General features: G+C 66.0%; 4 protein-coding genes and 2 non-coding genes across 6 annotated transcripts in view; 2 read left to right on the plus strand and 4 right to left on the minus strand.

Moving 5' to 3' along the window:
• The window catches only part of TLCD1 (TLC domain containing 1), a 4,624-nt gene extending 3,399 nt beyond the window's left edge, over positions 1–1,225 (plus strand). The window contains exons 2-5 of the mRNA XM_026047923.1: positions 4–126; positions 219–301; positions 475–557; positions 737–1,225. Coding sequence (XP_025903708.1) covers positions 4–126; positions 219–301; positions 475–557; positions 737–1,132 — 685 coding nt within the window. The 3' untranslated portion in view covers positions 1,133–1,225. The remainder of the gene's footprint in view (positions 1–3; positions 127–218; positions 302–474; positions 558–736) is intronic.
• A 3,692-nt stretch (positions 1,226–4,917) lies between these two features.
• On the minus strand, positions 4,918–7,250 carry RPL23A (ribosomal protein L23a). The gene is made up of 5 exons (XM_026047753.1): positions 7,184–7,250; positions 6,594–6,774; positions 6,085–6,261; positions 5,627–5,696; positions 4,918–4,984 (listed from the first exon to the last, which is right to left on the minus strand). Exons 1-5 carry the CDS (start codon positions 7,206–7,208, stop codon positions 4,970–4,972), a joined length of 468 nt encoding a protein of 155 aa, XP_025903538.1. The 5' UTR covers positions 7,209–7,250; the 3' UTR covers positions 4,918–4,969.
• On the minus strand, positions 5,772–5,841 carry LOC112954745. Its single transcript, XR_003250775.1, has one exon. It is a non-coding gene; the product is annotated as a small nucleolar RNA SNORD42 (small nucleolar RNA).
• Positions 6,365–6,439, minus strand: LOC112954747. Its single transcript, XR_003250777.1, has one exon. It is a non-coding gene; the product is annotated as a small nucleolar RNA Z17 (small nucleolar RNA).
• Positions 7,251–8,265: 1,015 nt separating the features above from the next.
• On the plus strand, positions 8,266–10,122 carry RAB34 (RAB34, member RAS oncogene family). Its single transcript, XM_026047924.1, has 10 exons — positions 8,266–8,406; positions 8,482–8,573; positions 8,816–8,881; positions 9,018–9,119; positions 9,205–9,269; positions 9,350–9,401; positions 9,482–9,563; positions 9,656–9,746; positions 9,828–9,935; positions 10,020–10,122. Exons 1-10 carry the CDS (start codon positions 8,266–8,268, stop codon positions 10,085–10,087), a joined length of 867 nt encoding a protein of 288 aa, XP_025903709.1. The 3' UTR covers positions 10,088–10,122.
• A 258-nt stretch (positions 10,123–10,380) lies between these two features.
• LOC112954557 (adenine phosphoribosyltransferase-like) lies at positions 10,381–11,342 on the minus strand. The gene is made up of 5 exons (XM_026047752.1): positions 11,220–11,342; positions 11,022–11,115; positions 10,808–10,954; positions 10,632–10,727; positions 10,381–10,550 (listed from the first exon to the last, which is right to left on the minus strand). Exons 1-5 carry the CDS (start codon positions 11,340–11,342, stop codon positions 10,423–10,425), a joined length of 588 nt encoding a protein of 195 aa, XP_025903537.1. The 3' UTR covers positions 10,381–10,422.
• Between the last annotated feature and the right edge of the window lie 1,247 nt (positions 11,343–12,589).

A 12,589-nucleotide genomic window follows, 5' to 3' on the forward strand; every position in this document is an offset into this window, starting at 1 on the left:
GAGCGCGGCGCGGCGCCTGCCCCGGCCCGCGGCCGTGCGGAGCCGCCCGCGCCGCGCCTGGCGCTGGGGGAACCTGCTCGTCTCCTTCGCGCACTCGGTGCTCGCGGGGCTCTGGGCGCTGCTCAGGTAACGGGGGGGACGCGGCTGCACCCGGGGGTGGGGGGCTGCCTTTGGCCCCCCCCCGTTTGGCGCTCACGCCGCCGCGCCGCTGTCTGCAGCCTCTGGAACTCCTCGGAGCTGCTCGGGGACATCCAGGACGGCTACTGCGTCTCGGGGCACCTGCTCGTCTGCTTCTCCTCAGGTAAGGGGGCTGCCGGCCGCCGTGCTGTGCCCGGTGGGGATGGCGTCCCCGTCACCGTGTGGGGACCCCGGTCACCGTGCGGGGACCCTGGTCGCTCCGCCCGGCCCGTCTCGCTGCCGTCCCCAGCAGCGCCCGAGCCGGGCCCCTCGTGGCGTTTGCCCCCCACCCCGCAGGCTACTTCATCCACGACAGCTTGGACATCATCATGAACCACCAGTCGCGCTCGTCCTGGGAGTACCTGGTGCACCACGCCATGGTGGGTACCCCCGCGGCGCGTACACCCCGCACGGAGCCCGGCCCTCCTCCTCCCAGCACCACGTAGCCCATGGTGCCACCGGGAGGATCCCATAAGGATCTCCTGGTGTGTGTGTGTGGGGGGGGACACGCTAGCCAACGAGACCCTGGAGGTGTCACAACCTCCCCTTGCCGCCCCAGGCCATCTCCGCCTTCGTCTCGCTCATCGTCACGGGCCGCTTCCTGGTGGCGGCGATGCTGCTGCTGCTGGTGGAGGTGAGCAACATCTTCCTGACGGCGCGCATGCTGCTCAAGATGAGCAACGTGCCCTCGCCGGCACTCTACGAGCTCAACAAGTACGTCAACCTGGTGATGTACTTCGCCTTCCGCCTGGCGCCCCAGGCCTACCTCACCTGGTACTTCCTACGCTACGTGGAGGTGCAGGGCCAGGGTGCCTTCCTCATGGCCAACCTCCTGCTGCTCGACGCCATGATCCTCATGTACTTCTCCCGCCTCCTGCGCTCCGACTTCTTCCCCTCCTTGCACAAGGCGTCTGCAGGGAGAGACGTGGACGGGGAGAAGTTCCTGATAGACTGAGAGGCGCCGCGTGCCGGGAGCCCGGCGCCGGCTCCGGGAGGCCTTCCGTACCTGCTCCGATGTGCCTTAGGGCTCGCTGCCTTCACCCGCTCCGCCGTCCCGAAGCGCTCGCTTCCCTCCTGGGCCAGCCCCGCAGAGCCGCGGGGCCGCCGCCAAAGCCAGGGGCCGAACGGATGAGACGGAGCCCGAGCCGGCTCCGGCGCAGGGCGCTCGGGGGCCGGGAGCGGCCGCCTTTTGCAGCCGCCGGCTGAGAGGGTTGCCGGGGAAGGGCCGCGTCCCTCCCGCATTGTTGTTGTTGGGCGTTACGTGCATTAAAGGAGTCTGTTCTCTGCTGCCGCGGCGTGTCCGGGCTGGCCTTTCCACGGGGCAGAGCGTGCGGCCGCCTGTGCGGCGCGGAGCCGGGGCGGCACAGGGAGGATGGGAAGAAATGGGACATGGGAATGGATGTAATCCCCTTCCCAGGGGAGGCCAGCAGCCGCAGGGAAGGAGAGGGCACGTTTCTGCTCCTTGCATCATTTGGGACACCCCTGAGGGAGGTACCAGCCCCTCCTGTGGAGGGGTCCCCCCGTCTTCCTCTCTCGCAGAGACCCCTGAGCTCTGGGGGCTGAGCAGGGAGGAGAAGGGAGCCAGGAGCGACCAAGGCCCCCGGCATTCCCTGCCCTGCCCGGGCTGCGTGACTCACCCGCAGCCACGTGAAGCGGAGCCGGCATGGGGAGGCCGCGGGCGCTTCCTGCGAGACGGCTGCGCATCCACATCCCCCCGGAGCCGCCTTCCCAGCCCGGCACAGCGGCCGGCCCGCGGCAGCCCGCGCTGCGGGGACAGGAGCCGCCTGCCTCCCCAGCCCCAGCCCCGGCAGCGGGAGAGGAGGAACCGTGCAGAGGAGACAGCCAGGTGCCCCGCAGCAGGGCTGAGCCGGCCCAGCCGGTCCCGCGGAGCTCCAAAGCGCTGGGAAGACAAATCCTGCTGACGTGACAGCTCTGGGATCCCTCCGGACTAGCGTAAGCAGCCTGGCTTAGAGGGAGAGCCGCGCGGCCCCCGCTGCAGGGCAGCATCAGCCCCACGGACGTCGCTGCCAGCGGAGCTGTTCGAAGCGAGCTGGGGACAGCGGCACAGCTGGGGGGGTGGAAAGGGAGCGATGGCCCCATCCACAGCGCGCTGGGAGCTGCCCCGCGGCCAGCGGTGCTCCCCAGGACTCGCCAGCACGTGCTGAGGACTCCTAGGCCAGCACAGGGGCTGGGGACAGCCTGGCAATCAGCAGGGACACGACACCCAGGACACTGCGTGGGCAGGAATCTACTGAGGCTTCAAAGCAGCTGCCAGACCCACCCAAGGAGCCCAGGACTGACCGGCAGCTCCACACAGCTGCCAGCAGCACAGGAGCTACCTCTCACCTCGGCATATGCAATTTAAGCCTCCTTACATGAAATCCATCTGCAAACACCCCACAGTCAAGCCTAGTCCCTAGCTTTCCCTCACCCCAATTTCTACACCCTTCTCCTCATCTTTCCCAGCTCACAGTGGACGTGGAGGTGCCGCAAGAGCTGGAGCGACCAGTCAGCAACGCCCTGGCCGTGGCGTGACAAAGCTTCCCGGAGCAGCGAGCCCGGCTCCCGTCCTGGCTTGCAGCCAGAGCATCAGAGCAGCGCGCCGGGCGGGCTGGGGCGGCCGTGGGCCGGGCTGGCTGCCGGCCCCGGAGGCGAGCGCCGGGAAGCCGCGCGCTGGGTGCCAGGCTGCCAGGCGGCAGCGCCCGCCGGGCCCAGCTGAGGCAGGGTCGGGGCAGAATGCAAGTCATGCTGATGGGAAAAGCCTTCCCGGCCCAGCCTCCGCGGCGCCTGCAGGGCTGTGCTCCCACCTCACGGCGTGGCGCAGAGCCCCCCAGCAGCAGCTCTCAGCTATTTGGGGTGACGGGACCCATGTCTTCCTGGGGGAAACCACAGCTCTGCTGAGCAGAGCCCGTGGGGCAGCCCCAGGCAGCCCTTGCAGAGCCCCTGCTGCTGCTTCTCCCCTTTCCGGGTGAGCCAAAGCCCACGTAGGTGCCCACATCTTGGCTGAAACTGGAGTGCTCGGGCTGGCACAAACACCAGGTACAGCCCAGGGAGAGAGCAGGATCCGACCCACGGCCTCACACCGCTGCTCCTGGCAGTAGGGCCCTATCACGGGCAGCAAAGGCAGCGGCTCTTTCCGGCCTTATCTGTCTCTGAACACCTTGTCAACAACCTCTGCTCTTGAGGAGCTTCCAGCCCATTGCCCAGGCTTGGGGATGTTGAGGGCTCAGAGTTTCTCATGGTTTTTTGGCTTGCACCCAGGGCAAAAGAGACATCCTCACACAGCACCCACAGCCAGCTGCAGGGGACCCAGCCACCCAGGTCGTTTTTCTCTTCCCTACCTGTTGCTCAACACGGAACATTCCCTGCTTTGCTCCTTTTGCGCATGCACAGCCCAGCCCAACGCCCTGCAGGCACAGGAGGCAGCGAGCACAGGAGCTCTCCCCACCACTCTACACCCAGGCTGGCTTCAAGCAGCACACGAGGGCAGCCAGGGTCTGTCCACACAACCACGAGTGCTTTGGACAGCCTTTGTCCCGCCAATGGCAGCTGAGCTGTGTCACAGCAGGCGGGCACATGTAGATGCCTCCACAGAAGATCCCTGCGCTGCTGCAGAAACCACCTGCAATCCAACACAGTTCATGTCTTACCTTGCAGATCTCAGTACCTGGAGCTGCTCCACAGCAGATCCTAGTGAGGGCCAAAGCCCAGCATGACCTGAAGAGCTCTCATTCAGCCCAGAACAAACCCTTCCCAAGGTCCTGGAAGCAGTGCCAGCTCAGATCAACTCCCACCCTTCGCATGTGCAAACACTATTCCATGGTGCTCGTGCTCAGGTCTCAAATACCCTTGGCAAGAAGCTAGGGCAGAAACACAATAACCCACCAGCCAAGAGCTCCTTTACCCTGATCAATATTTGGTCACCAACTTTCACCATCTCTCTTAGCATAACATATCTACATACTTAAGACTAAGCAACCCTAAATGTTTATCTAACTACCTAAATGTTTTATTGCTACTTCCTGCTTCTCGAGTGCTCCACATTCTTAGGACTCTCCAAACACTCTGAGGAAGCAAAAGGCTACAAAGGCAGCAGCAGTAGCTTGGAAGTTGCTCTGATCGTGACCATGAACTCAGTGAGGTTGTGGGCAACACAACAGGAACTGTGTCAAGGAAACCAGGCTGCAGTGGACTAGGGATTGCACCAGAAAAAATACAGAGCAGCCACTAGTTTGAGGAGTTGTCTGCAGCCTATGTGAAGTTGAATAAAACTAAGAAAATGGTGGAATATGCAGCTGCTTCCAGACCTGAGCCAGAAACACACACTTGCTGTAGTCAATACCTACCTCCTGACACTGGTACTCTTGTGGAAAGCTCCAGAGTGATACAGTAAGGAAGCTACATGGGGCACTTAGCACAGTGATTGCAAGCACATGCTAATTACCCAGGGCAAGGAGACATCAGGATACCACAAATCTCTGGTAAATAAGTGTATTCGAGAATCAGGGCAGTGTCACCTCATTCGAGTCTACCCCGAGCACAAAAAAACAGTGATCCAAGAGCCCCGCAGCGATGAGAAAGGAGACGCAGGGCAACACCCAGCACAGGTAACACCGCATTCCTGCCAGCCTGGCGCCAGGCGGCAGCATGAGAGGAGCTGGGCTTACAGATACGCAGCCCTCGGGCTCCCGGCTGCTCTTTTGTGTGGGCTGTGCAGTCATAAAACACAAGAGCCCCTCACTAGTTTAACAGGATTTATTATCCCATCTGTACAGTCCTCAGCAGAAGCATTTTAGATGATTCCGATCTGGAAAAAAGGAAAATATGTTAAAGGCAGAGCCCTCAGTCACACACGTCATAGCACCACTTAAGAGTGATCTCCCCTGCCCTCTAAGGGCAGTCTTGCTCCTCCCAGACTCGCCCAAGTGCCTCACTTCCAGCACAGCCCTATTCTACACTTACTCCACTGTGACCCCTTGTGTCGATTCAGGCAACTGTGCTCCCTGTCTCAACACCTGTACTACCCCAAGGAGAGAAATGCTCCTTCAGCCAGGGCACGAGGGCCTCGGAAAGCATCTCCTCTTTGTGCAGTAGCCACCAATGTTACTCAAATGGGCTGCAGTGGCCATCAACGCTGGCAGGACAAGCACTGCTTGGACCTGGAGGCTGCAGGTGGAACGTCTGTGTTATTCCCCACTCCGTGTTTTATAGCTCTCGAGTCTCAAAGCACAGCCTGAGTTACAGAACAGCATCTATCCTGCTGGGGACTTTAAAACTTTGCAAAATAGTCCTGCTTGTGAACACAGCTGGATCCAGCTGAACAGCAAGGACATCCCACGGAGGTGCTGGTGTGCACACCGCAAGTATCTCACATGAACACACAAGCAGCAGCCCGGTGCTGAAGATATAACACAGTAAAGAGGAGTTGACAGTTTCAAGAGTTTCTCACCTTGTTTGCTACATCCAGAGCATCGTAATCTGGAGCCAGGCGAACATAAGCCTTCTTCTCCCCATCAGGCCTGCAGTGCAACGAGAAGCATGAGCACAGGGGCAGGCAGCTTCCCCTATCCCCTCCACATGCCCGCTAGCGCAGTGTGCATCAGTGGTTCCTTTGGAAACATCACTTTAATCAGTGGGAAAAAAAAAAGTTCACATCATCTGCACATCTCCCTTGGGGCCTGAAAGGTCCCCAGGGAAGGCAACCCTTTGGTCTGCTGCCCTTTTGCACTCCCAGTTAAATGCAGCTGACACAGGAGTCGCATTTATGAAAGCTGTAATGCTACAAACGCTACAGAGCCTAATCCCAGCCTTCCTCAGAGCACTGCTGGAACTCGCTTGTCTTTGATTTTTCTGCTAAAAGCCATTCTGGGCACCCAACACACCCATGCCCTCCTCTCCCCCTCTTACCTAATCAATGTGTTGACCTTGGCCACATCGATATCATACAACTTCTTGACAGCCTGCTTGATCTGATGCTTGTTGGCCTTGACATCAACGATGAAAACCAGAGTGTTGTTGTCCTCTATCTTCTTCATTGCTGATTCTGTGGTCAAAGGGAACTTGATAATGGCATAATGGTCAAGCCTGCCAAAGAGAGACCCTTTGGTTACGCGAGGCCAACAGAAGCTGCTGCCGCTGCACTTGGAGGGCTTCCAAGCACTGTAGATATCATCTAAAGAAAGTTGGGGGTGCATCAGTTGCCAAAAAACAGTTCTAATCACAAGCTCTCAGGCTTTGGTCGCATGTAAACATCACCTGCACCCCTCTATTTGAGTGTAATGCTCCAGGGGAGCACATTAACACGGTCCTCTGTTGGCGGGGACCTCTGGAGGGACACAACCCCCACCACGGTGCCTTGTGCACGGGGCTGCTCTGTCCCGCAGACCCCACAGCAGGGCCCAACACCCCACACGTACTTGTTTCTCCGTGGGGCGCTCTTCCGGGGGTACTTGGGCTGCCGCCGCAGGCGCAGGGTCTTGGGTCTCCGGAAGGTGGGCGACGTGCGGATCTTCTTCTTCTTGTGGCTGTGGACCCCCTTCAGAACGGCCTTCTTGGCCTTCAGCGCCTTGGCCTTCGCCTCTGCCTTGGGGGGCGCGGCTGCAGCGGGAGCTCAGTGAGCACAGGCAGGAGGGGCAGGAACAGAGGGGGGGTCACGGGAATCCACGGCCTCCCCCCACCACAGCACAGACGGGGCCTCTCCGGGGGATTGGGCCCCCCCAACCCAACAGGGCCACCCCCCCCCCAAGGCTACACATCCCCGGGTTGGGCGCTCCCCAACGCCCACATCCCCCGAGCCCGCACACACTGAGGCCTCCAGGCCTGGAGCGGGGCCCTCCCCGCCGCCTCACCCCGCCAGCACCACCAGCACGTGTCCGCGGCCCAGCGGCGCGGCCGGGCCTCCCCGCGCCGCCCCGCGCTCAGCCCGGCGCTCCGCGCAGTGCCGTACCCGCGGCAGCCGCATCCGGGGCGCGCCGGGCCCGCTGTCCCGCGGGCCGCCCGCTCTCACCCTCCTTCTTCGCCTTGGGCGCCATCTTGGCCAGGCGGCGGGAGCCGAAAGGGGCTGCCCGCGCCGCGCCGCAAGGGCTTATAGCGACAAATCTCGCGAGACTCCCCTCCGAATCTCGCGGCGCCACACCCGCCTCCTGCTCGCTAGGCGCAGGCGCTGTGGCGCCCGCCGCCGCGGGGCATCATGGGGGTTGTAGTCCCGCGCCGCCCCCGCCACCAGTGGGGGCGGGATGCTGCGGGGGGGGCCCGTGCGGGAGTCCCGGCCCCCCCACCGTGGGCAGCGCCCCCGGGCCGGCCCCGAGCACCGGGCGGGCCCGGAGCTGCCGGCCCGGGGCGGGGCCAGCTCGCCCGTGGCCGGGGCTGGGCGTGCGGCGCCGAGCAGCGCTGCGCAGCCGGGAGGCGCCCGGTAACGGGGCTCCCGCGGGGGGGGAGGGCCCGTGAAAGGCGGCGTGAGGGGAGCTGGGGGGGGCGGGCACGGTGGGGGGGCACGGGGACGGATGGGGGCACGGGGCGGGGGGACGGACTGTGCAGGAATGTGGGGACGTGGCCACGGGGATGGGGGGACGGCGGGATGGACGGAGCCGGCGCGTGGGGACGGCCACGCGTGGGGGCGTGGGGACAGGCGGACGTGGGGACAGGCGGACGTGGGGACGCGGGGACACGCAGACACCGGGCATGGGGGTAGCTTGGCAGGGGGGATGGGGACAGGCGGGCATGGGGACAAACAGACAAGGAGTGCAGGGACGGCCACATGGATGGGGACGGACACAGGGACAGACCCGGGCTGCGGGGACAGGACACGGGACACTGAGACAGCCAGAGCCCGGGGACACGGGGACAGCGGCGCGCAGGGACACGGGGACAGCCACACGTAGGGACACGGGGACAGCCACACATAGGGACACGGGGACAGCCGCACACGGGGACACAGGGACAGCCACACGTAGGGACACGGGGACAGCCACACATAGGGACACGGGAACAGCCGCACACGGGGACAGCCGCACACGGGGACAGCCGCACACAGGGACACGGGCGTGCATGTCACGCCGTCCTGCGGGTGGCCAGGGGACATGGGGACCGATGGGCGCCGGGGACAGCGGGCCGCGGAGCCAAGGCTCCCCCTGCGCCCCCAGCCCGCGCTGCGCCCTGCCGCCGTCCCCGCGCGCCATGAACGTGCTGGCCCCGGTGCGCAGGGACAGGGTGGTGGCCGCGCTGCCGCAGGTGAGTGCGGGGACCCCGCGGGGGGACGGCGCCGTGCGCGTGTCCCCCCCCGCCGTCACCGCTGTCCCCCCGCAGTGCTTCCGCAAGGAGGCCGCCGCGCACGGCCGCCCCGCGTTCCACGCCGCCGTGGCCGCCGCGTGCCGGGAGCAGCGCACGGGCACCGTGGGGTGAGCGCTGCCCGCCTGGCTCGAGGTCACCAAGCGGGGTGACCATAGCTCCATAGCCTCCGCACTGCCTTACCCGGCCCCATCCCCTTCCCGAGGAAAATCCCGGGATGGGAAAATCTCTAGGATGCCCTGGGATGGACAGGGGGGTGGGCGCGTGGGTGGCACCCAAAGGTGCCCCCAGCTGCCTCCCCATCCTCCCGGAGGAGATGGGGGTGCTGCTGAGCCCCCGCGTGCCCCTGCAGGTTCAAGATCTCCAAGATCATCGTGGTGGGAGACCTCTCGGTGGGGAAGACCTGCCTCATCAACCGGTACCGTGGCGGGGGCAGCGCCCAGGCCGGCCCCTCGGTGCCCGCCGGGGCCGTGTTCGGCGCCGCCGTCCCTCGGCGTGCGCCCGGCCGTCCCCCAGGCCCAGCGGGCACTCATTCCTGCCCCCGCTGTGCCCAGCTTCTGCAAGGACACCTTTGACAAGAACTACAAGGCCACCATCGGGGTGGACTTCGAAATGGAGCGCTTCGAGGTGCTGGGCGTCCCCTTCAGCCTGCAGCTGTGAGTAGCTGGAACGGGGCCCCCCGCGGTGCCCCCCAACCGTGTCCCCCGTCCGTGTCCCCCTCTGACCGCCCTCCGTCCCCAGGTGGGACACGGCCGGCCAGGAGCGCTTCAAGTGCATCGCGTCCACCTACTACCGCGGTGCCCAAGGTGAGGCGCAGGCCACCGCGTCCCCGCCGCGTCCCCGCTGCGTCCCCACCGTCCTCATCTCACCTCTCCTCCTCCCCCAGCCATCGTCATCGTGTTCGACCTCAACGACGTGGCCTCCCTGGAGCACACGCGGTAGGACAGGGGCGAGCAGGTTCGAGCGAGGCGGTAGCGCAGGGTGACAGCGGTGGTGACACCGGCGCTGGCCCCTGCAGGCAGTGGCTGGCGGATGCCCTCAAGGAGAACGACCCGTCCAACGTCATCCTCTTCTTGGTGGGCTCCAAGAAGGACCTGAGCGTGAGTGTGTCTGCCCGGGGGGCCGCACCAGTGACAAGAGCGGTGTCCCCAGTGTCCGCCATGCCCACGGCCCTGCGCTGTCCCCTCCGCAGACGCCGGCGCAGTACAGCCTCATGGAGAAGGACGCGCTCAAGGTGGCCCAGGAGATGCAGGCCGAGTATTGGGCCGTCTCCTCCCTCACCGGTGGGTCCCCAGGGCCGAGCAGGGGGGCGGCGGGGACCGGGACGGGGCCGAGGATGCTCACGCGGCCCGTCCTGGGGACAGGGGAGAACGTGCGGGACTTCTTCTTCCGCGTGGCCGCGCTGGCCTTCGAGAGCAGCGTGCTGGCCGAGCTGGAGCGCGGCGGCGCGCGCAGGATCGCCGACACCGTGCGTGAGTACCGGCCGAGCGGGGCGCCGGTACCGGCCCAACCGGGGGGTCCCGGCCGCCCCCCTGACCCGGCCCTGCCGCCGCCAGGGATCAGCAGCCCCGAGAGCGACCTGTACCTGACGGCGCCGCGCAGGAAGCCCAAGTGCTGCCAGTGAGGAGCCTCCCTGCACCCAAACCCAGACCAAAGAGCCACGGTGCCGCCCGCCCAGCGCCCCCGGGGACACAGCGCCCACGCTGCCCCCATCGCTGCACCGGCCCCGGGCAAGACGGGGGCACCGGCCGAGCACCCCGAGGTGCCTCCTGGCTCCGGCCGGGCCCTCTGCGGTGCCCGGGGCTGGTGCAGATGCTGCTGCGGCTTCCTTAGCTATGCAACGCCACACGCCATTAGCTCCGTTTTTTCATAATAAAATGATTTTTTACACTTTTTAAACAAAAAGAAAGCAAAAAGGGAGGTGTGCTGCTGTGGCCCGGGCGGTCACGGCGCGGGCGCTCAGGGCCCGTCGAGCTGGTGGCGGTCGAAGCGGGGCTGCAGGCGCGGCGGGACGCAGTGCGCGCACTTGTAGCGCGCGCGGATCCAGCGCCCGCCCTCGCTGTCCTCGATGCAGATGGCGGCGACGCCTGCGGGGACGGGCGGCCGCGGCGCTCAGCGGTGCCGGGCGAGGGGGTCCCGCTGCCCCCCTGCCCGCCGCCCTGCCCTACCTGCCACGACCGCCCCCAGCCGCTCCACCAGCTCGATGGCCGCTCGCATGGTGCCGCCCGTTTCCACCCACTGGTCCACGAGGAGTATGCGGAGGCCTGGCCGGGGGGCACGGGGCTGCTGAGGCGCCGGGGCTGCCCCGTGCCGGGCGCCGCGACGGCCGCGCGCCGGGGCTCACCTGGGGCCAGCACGTCGGTGCGGATCTCCATGAGCTTCTGGCGCCCCGAGTAGTCGGTGTAGGGCTGCGCCAGCGTCTCCACGCAGAGGTGCCCGGCTTTGCGGATGGCCAGGAAGCCCTTGTGCAGCACGGCGGCCGCCGCGGCGCCTGCACGGGGACGGCCGTGAGCCGTGGCACGGGGGGACACCGCCACCGCCAGAGCCACCACGCTCACCCAGGATGAAGCCCATGGCGTCGATGCCGGCCACCAGGTCGATGGTGTCCCCGCAGAAGGGCTGCAGCAGGTCGGCCACGCAGTCCTGCAGGCCCTGCGGGACAGTGGAGGTGCTGGGTGCCCCGGTCGGTGTCAGCCCCGCCGGGCACCCTGTGCTACAGGCACCCCGTGCCAGCCGCCCACCCCGAGCGCAGCTACTTGCGGGTGGCAGTAGAGCCGGGACGGGTCGAGCCAGGCGTAGCTGGGCCCCTTGACGTTGGGCGCCATGAGGGCCAGGTACCAGCCCTTCTCGCGGGCGCCGGGGACGGGGCGCAGGTCCATGTGCGCGGAGCGGCGGCGAGCGCGGCCCTGCGGAGCCCCGGGCGGCTCCGCTCCCGGCTCCAGGCAGAGCCGTCGCCGGCAGCGTCACGGACAGCGACAGCTGAGCGGGGGCAGCGCCCGCCGCGCTGGGTCCCTGCCAGCGCCCTGGGTGCCCGCCCGGCGCATGGGGACAGGAGCAGCGCGGTCGCGCTCACTGCCACAAAGCGGGTGTTTGCACCCTGGGGTGCATGGTGCCCGTTGGGGTGGGGGCCTGCAAGGTGCAGGTGCCTTAAGGCCACTGCCAGCCCTGCCGGGGTGTTTGGTGGCCAGGCACCGCGGTACCGTCGCTGCCGCCCGCCTTGCCGGGCACTGCTCTGAATTGCAAAGAGGTTCCCGGGAAAGGGGACGTGCAGAGCCAGCAGGCAGGGAAGCTGAGGGGACTGCCAGCCCTGGCCAGTGTGTTTAAGGGACAGTGCCACCCTACAGGGACACTGAGCACCAGCTCCCACGCTGGCTGCTGCTGTCCAGGGGTGGCAGGAGCACCCTCAGGACAGGGACATGGCACTGAACCGCCAGGCACAGAGCACGGCCCGGGAGGCCTCGTGCCCAGGGCAATGTGCCGAGGGACTGAGGGCTGATGTGGTGGCAGAACTGGCACGTTATGGGACCCCGCGCGTCACCTCACTGCTGATGCCACAGCAACGGGGCTCTGTCCCCGGAGGTCTGCCAAGGAGGGGGCGGGTAACAGGCGGGGATGCAGGGCTGCAGGGAGCTGAACCCTTTCCCTGCTGCCCGGCCCGGCTGGGGCTCTGCTGGTGTCCCAGACCTGCCGCAGCACCCAGGGGAGTGGCCCATGTTCTGCCGATGTTCTGGCATCCCGTGTCCATGTCACTGTCCCATGCCCCTGCCGTTGCCCCATGTCCCTTTCACTGCCCCATGTCCCTGCCACCAGCCTGTGCTCTTGCCTCTGCCCCATGTCCCTGTCATGCTGAACTGGACCCATCAAGGGTGGGCTGGGCCCAGCTGTGCCAGCTCTGTCGTGGGTGGGCTGTGCCCTGTGGAGCTGTGCTGTGCCATAAGGAGCATTCCATGCCCTATAGAGCCATAAGGAGCCATTCCATGCCCTATAGGGCATTGCCATACAGCCCATGCCGTTCGGAGCCAGGCCGTGCAAGACGGAGCCTTCCTGTCCTGGATGGAGCTGTCCCGCGCGTTGGGAGCCGCGCGGAGCCCGGTCCCGCTGCGGGAGCCCCGCGCGGCGCCGCTCG

This window comes from Nothoprocta perdicaria, unplaced genomic scaffold, assembly GCF_003342845.1.
Source record: "Nothoprocta perdicaria isolate Ctin4 unplaced genomic scaffold, notPer1 scaffold_50, whole genome shotgun sequence".
In the NCBI taxonomy this organism is placed as follows: Eukaryota; Metazoa; Chordata; class Aves; order Tinamiformes; family Tinamidae; genus Nothoprocta; species Nothoprocta perdicaria.

Excerpts from the sequence above, each read along its gene's own strand:
- RPL23A (XM_026047753.1), bottom strand. The coding sequence starts at position 7,208 with ATGGCGCCCAAGGCGAAGAAGGAGG. Across the intron at positions 6,775-7,183 it reads GCCCAAGGCGAAGAAGGAGG|CCGCGCCCCCCAAGGCAGAG; the intron begins GTGAGAGCGGGC and ends CTCCCGCTGCAG. Across the intron at positions 6,262-6,593 it reads AGCGCCCCACGGAGAAACAA|GCTTGACCATTATGCCATTA; the intron begins GTACGTGTGGGG and ends TCTCTTTGGCAG.
- RAB34 (XM_026047924.1), top strand. The coding sequence starts at position 8,266 with ATGGGCGCCGGGGACAGCGGGCCGCGGAGCCAAGGCTCCCCCTGCGCC. Across the intron at positions 8,407-8,481 it reads TGGTGGCCGCGCTGCCGCAG|TGCTTCCGCAAGGAGGCCGC; the intron begins GTGAGTGCGGGG and ends GTCCCCCCGCAG. Across the intron at positions 9,936-10,019 it reads CAGGATCGCCGACACCGTGC|GGATCAGCAGCCCCGAGAGC; the intron begins GTGAGTACCGGC and ends TGCCGCCGCCAG.
- LOC112954557 (XM_026047752.1), bottom strand. The coding sequence starts at position 11,342 with ATGGACCTGCGCCCCGTCCCCGGCGCCCGCGAGAAGGGCTGGTACCTG. Across the intron at positions 10,955-11,021 it reads CGCCATGGGCTTCATCCTGG|GCGCCGCGGCGGCCGCCGTG; the intron begins GTGAGCGTGGTG and ends GTCCCCGTGCAG. Across the intron at positions 10,728-10,807 it reads CACCGACGTGCTGGCCCCAG|GCCTCCGCATACTCCTCGTG; the intron begins GTGAGCCCCGGC and ends CCCCCCGGCCAG.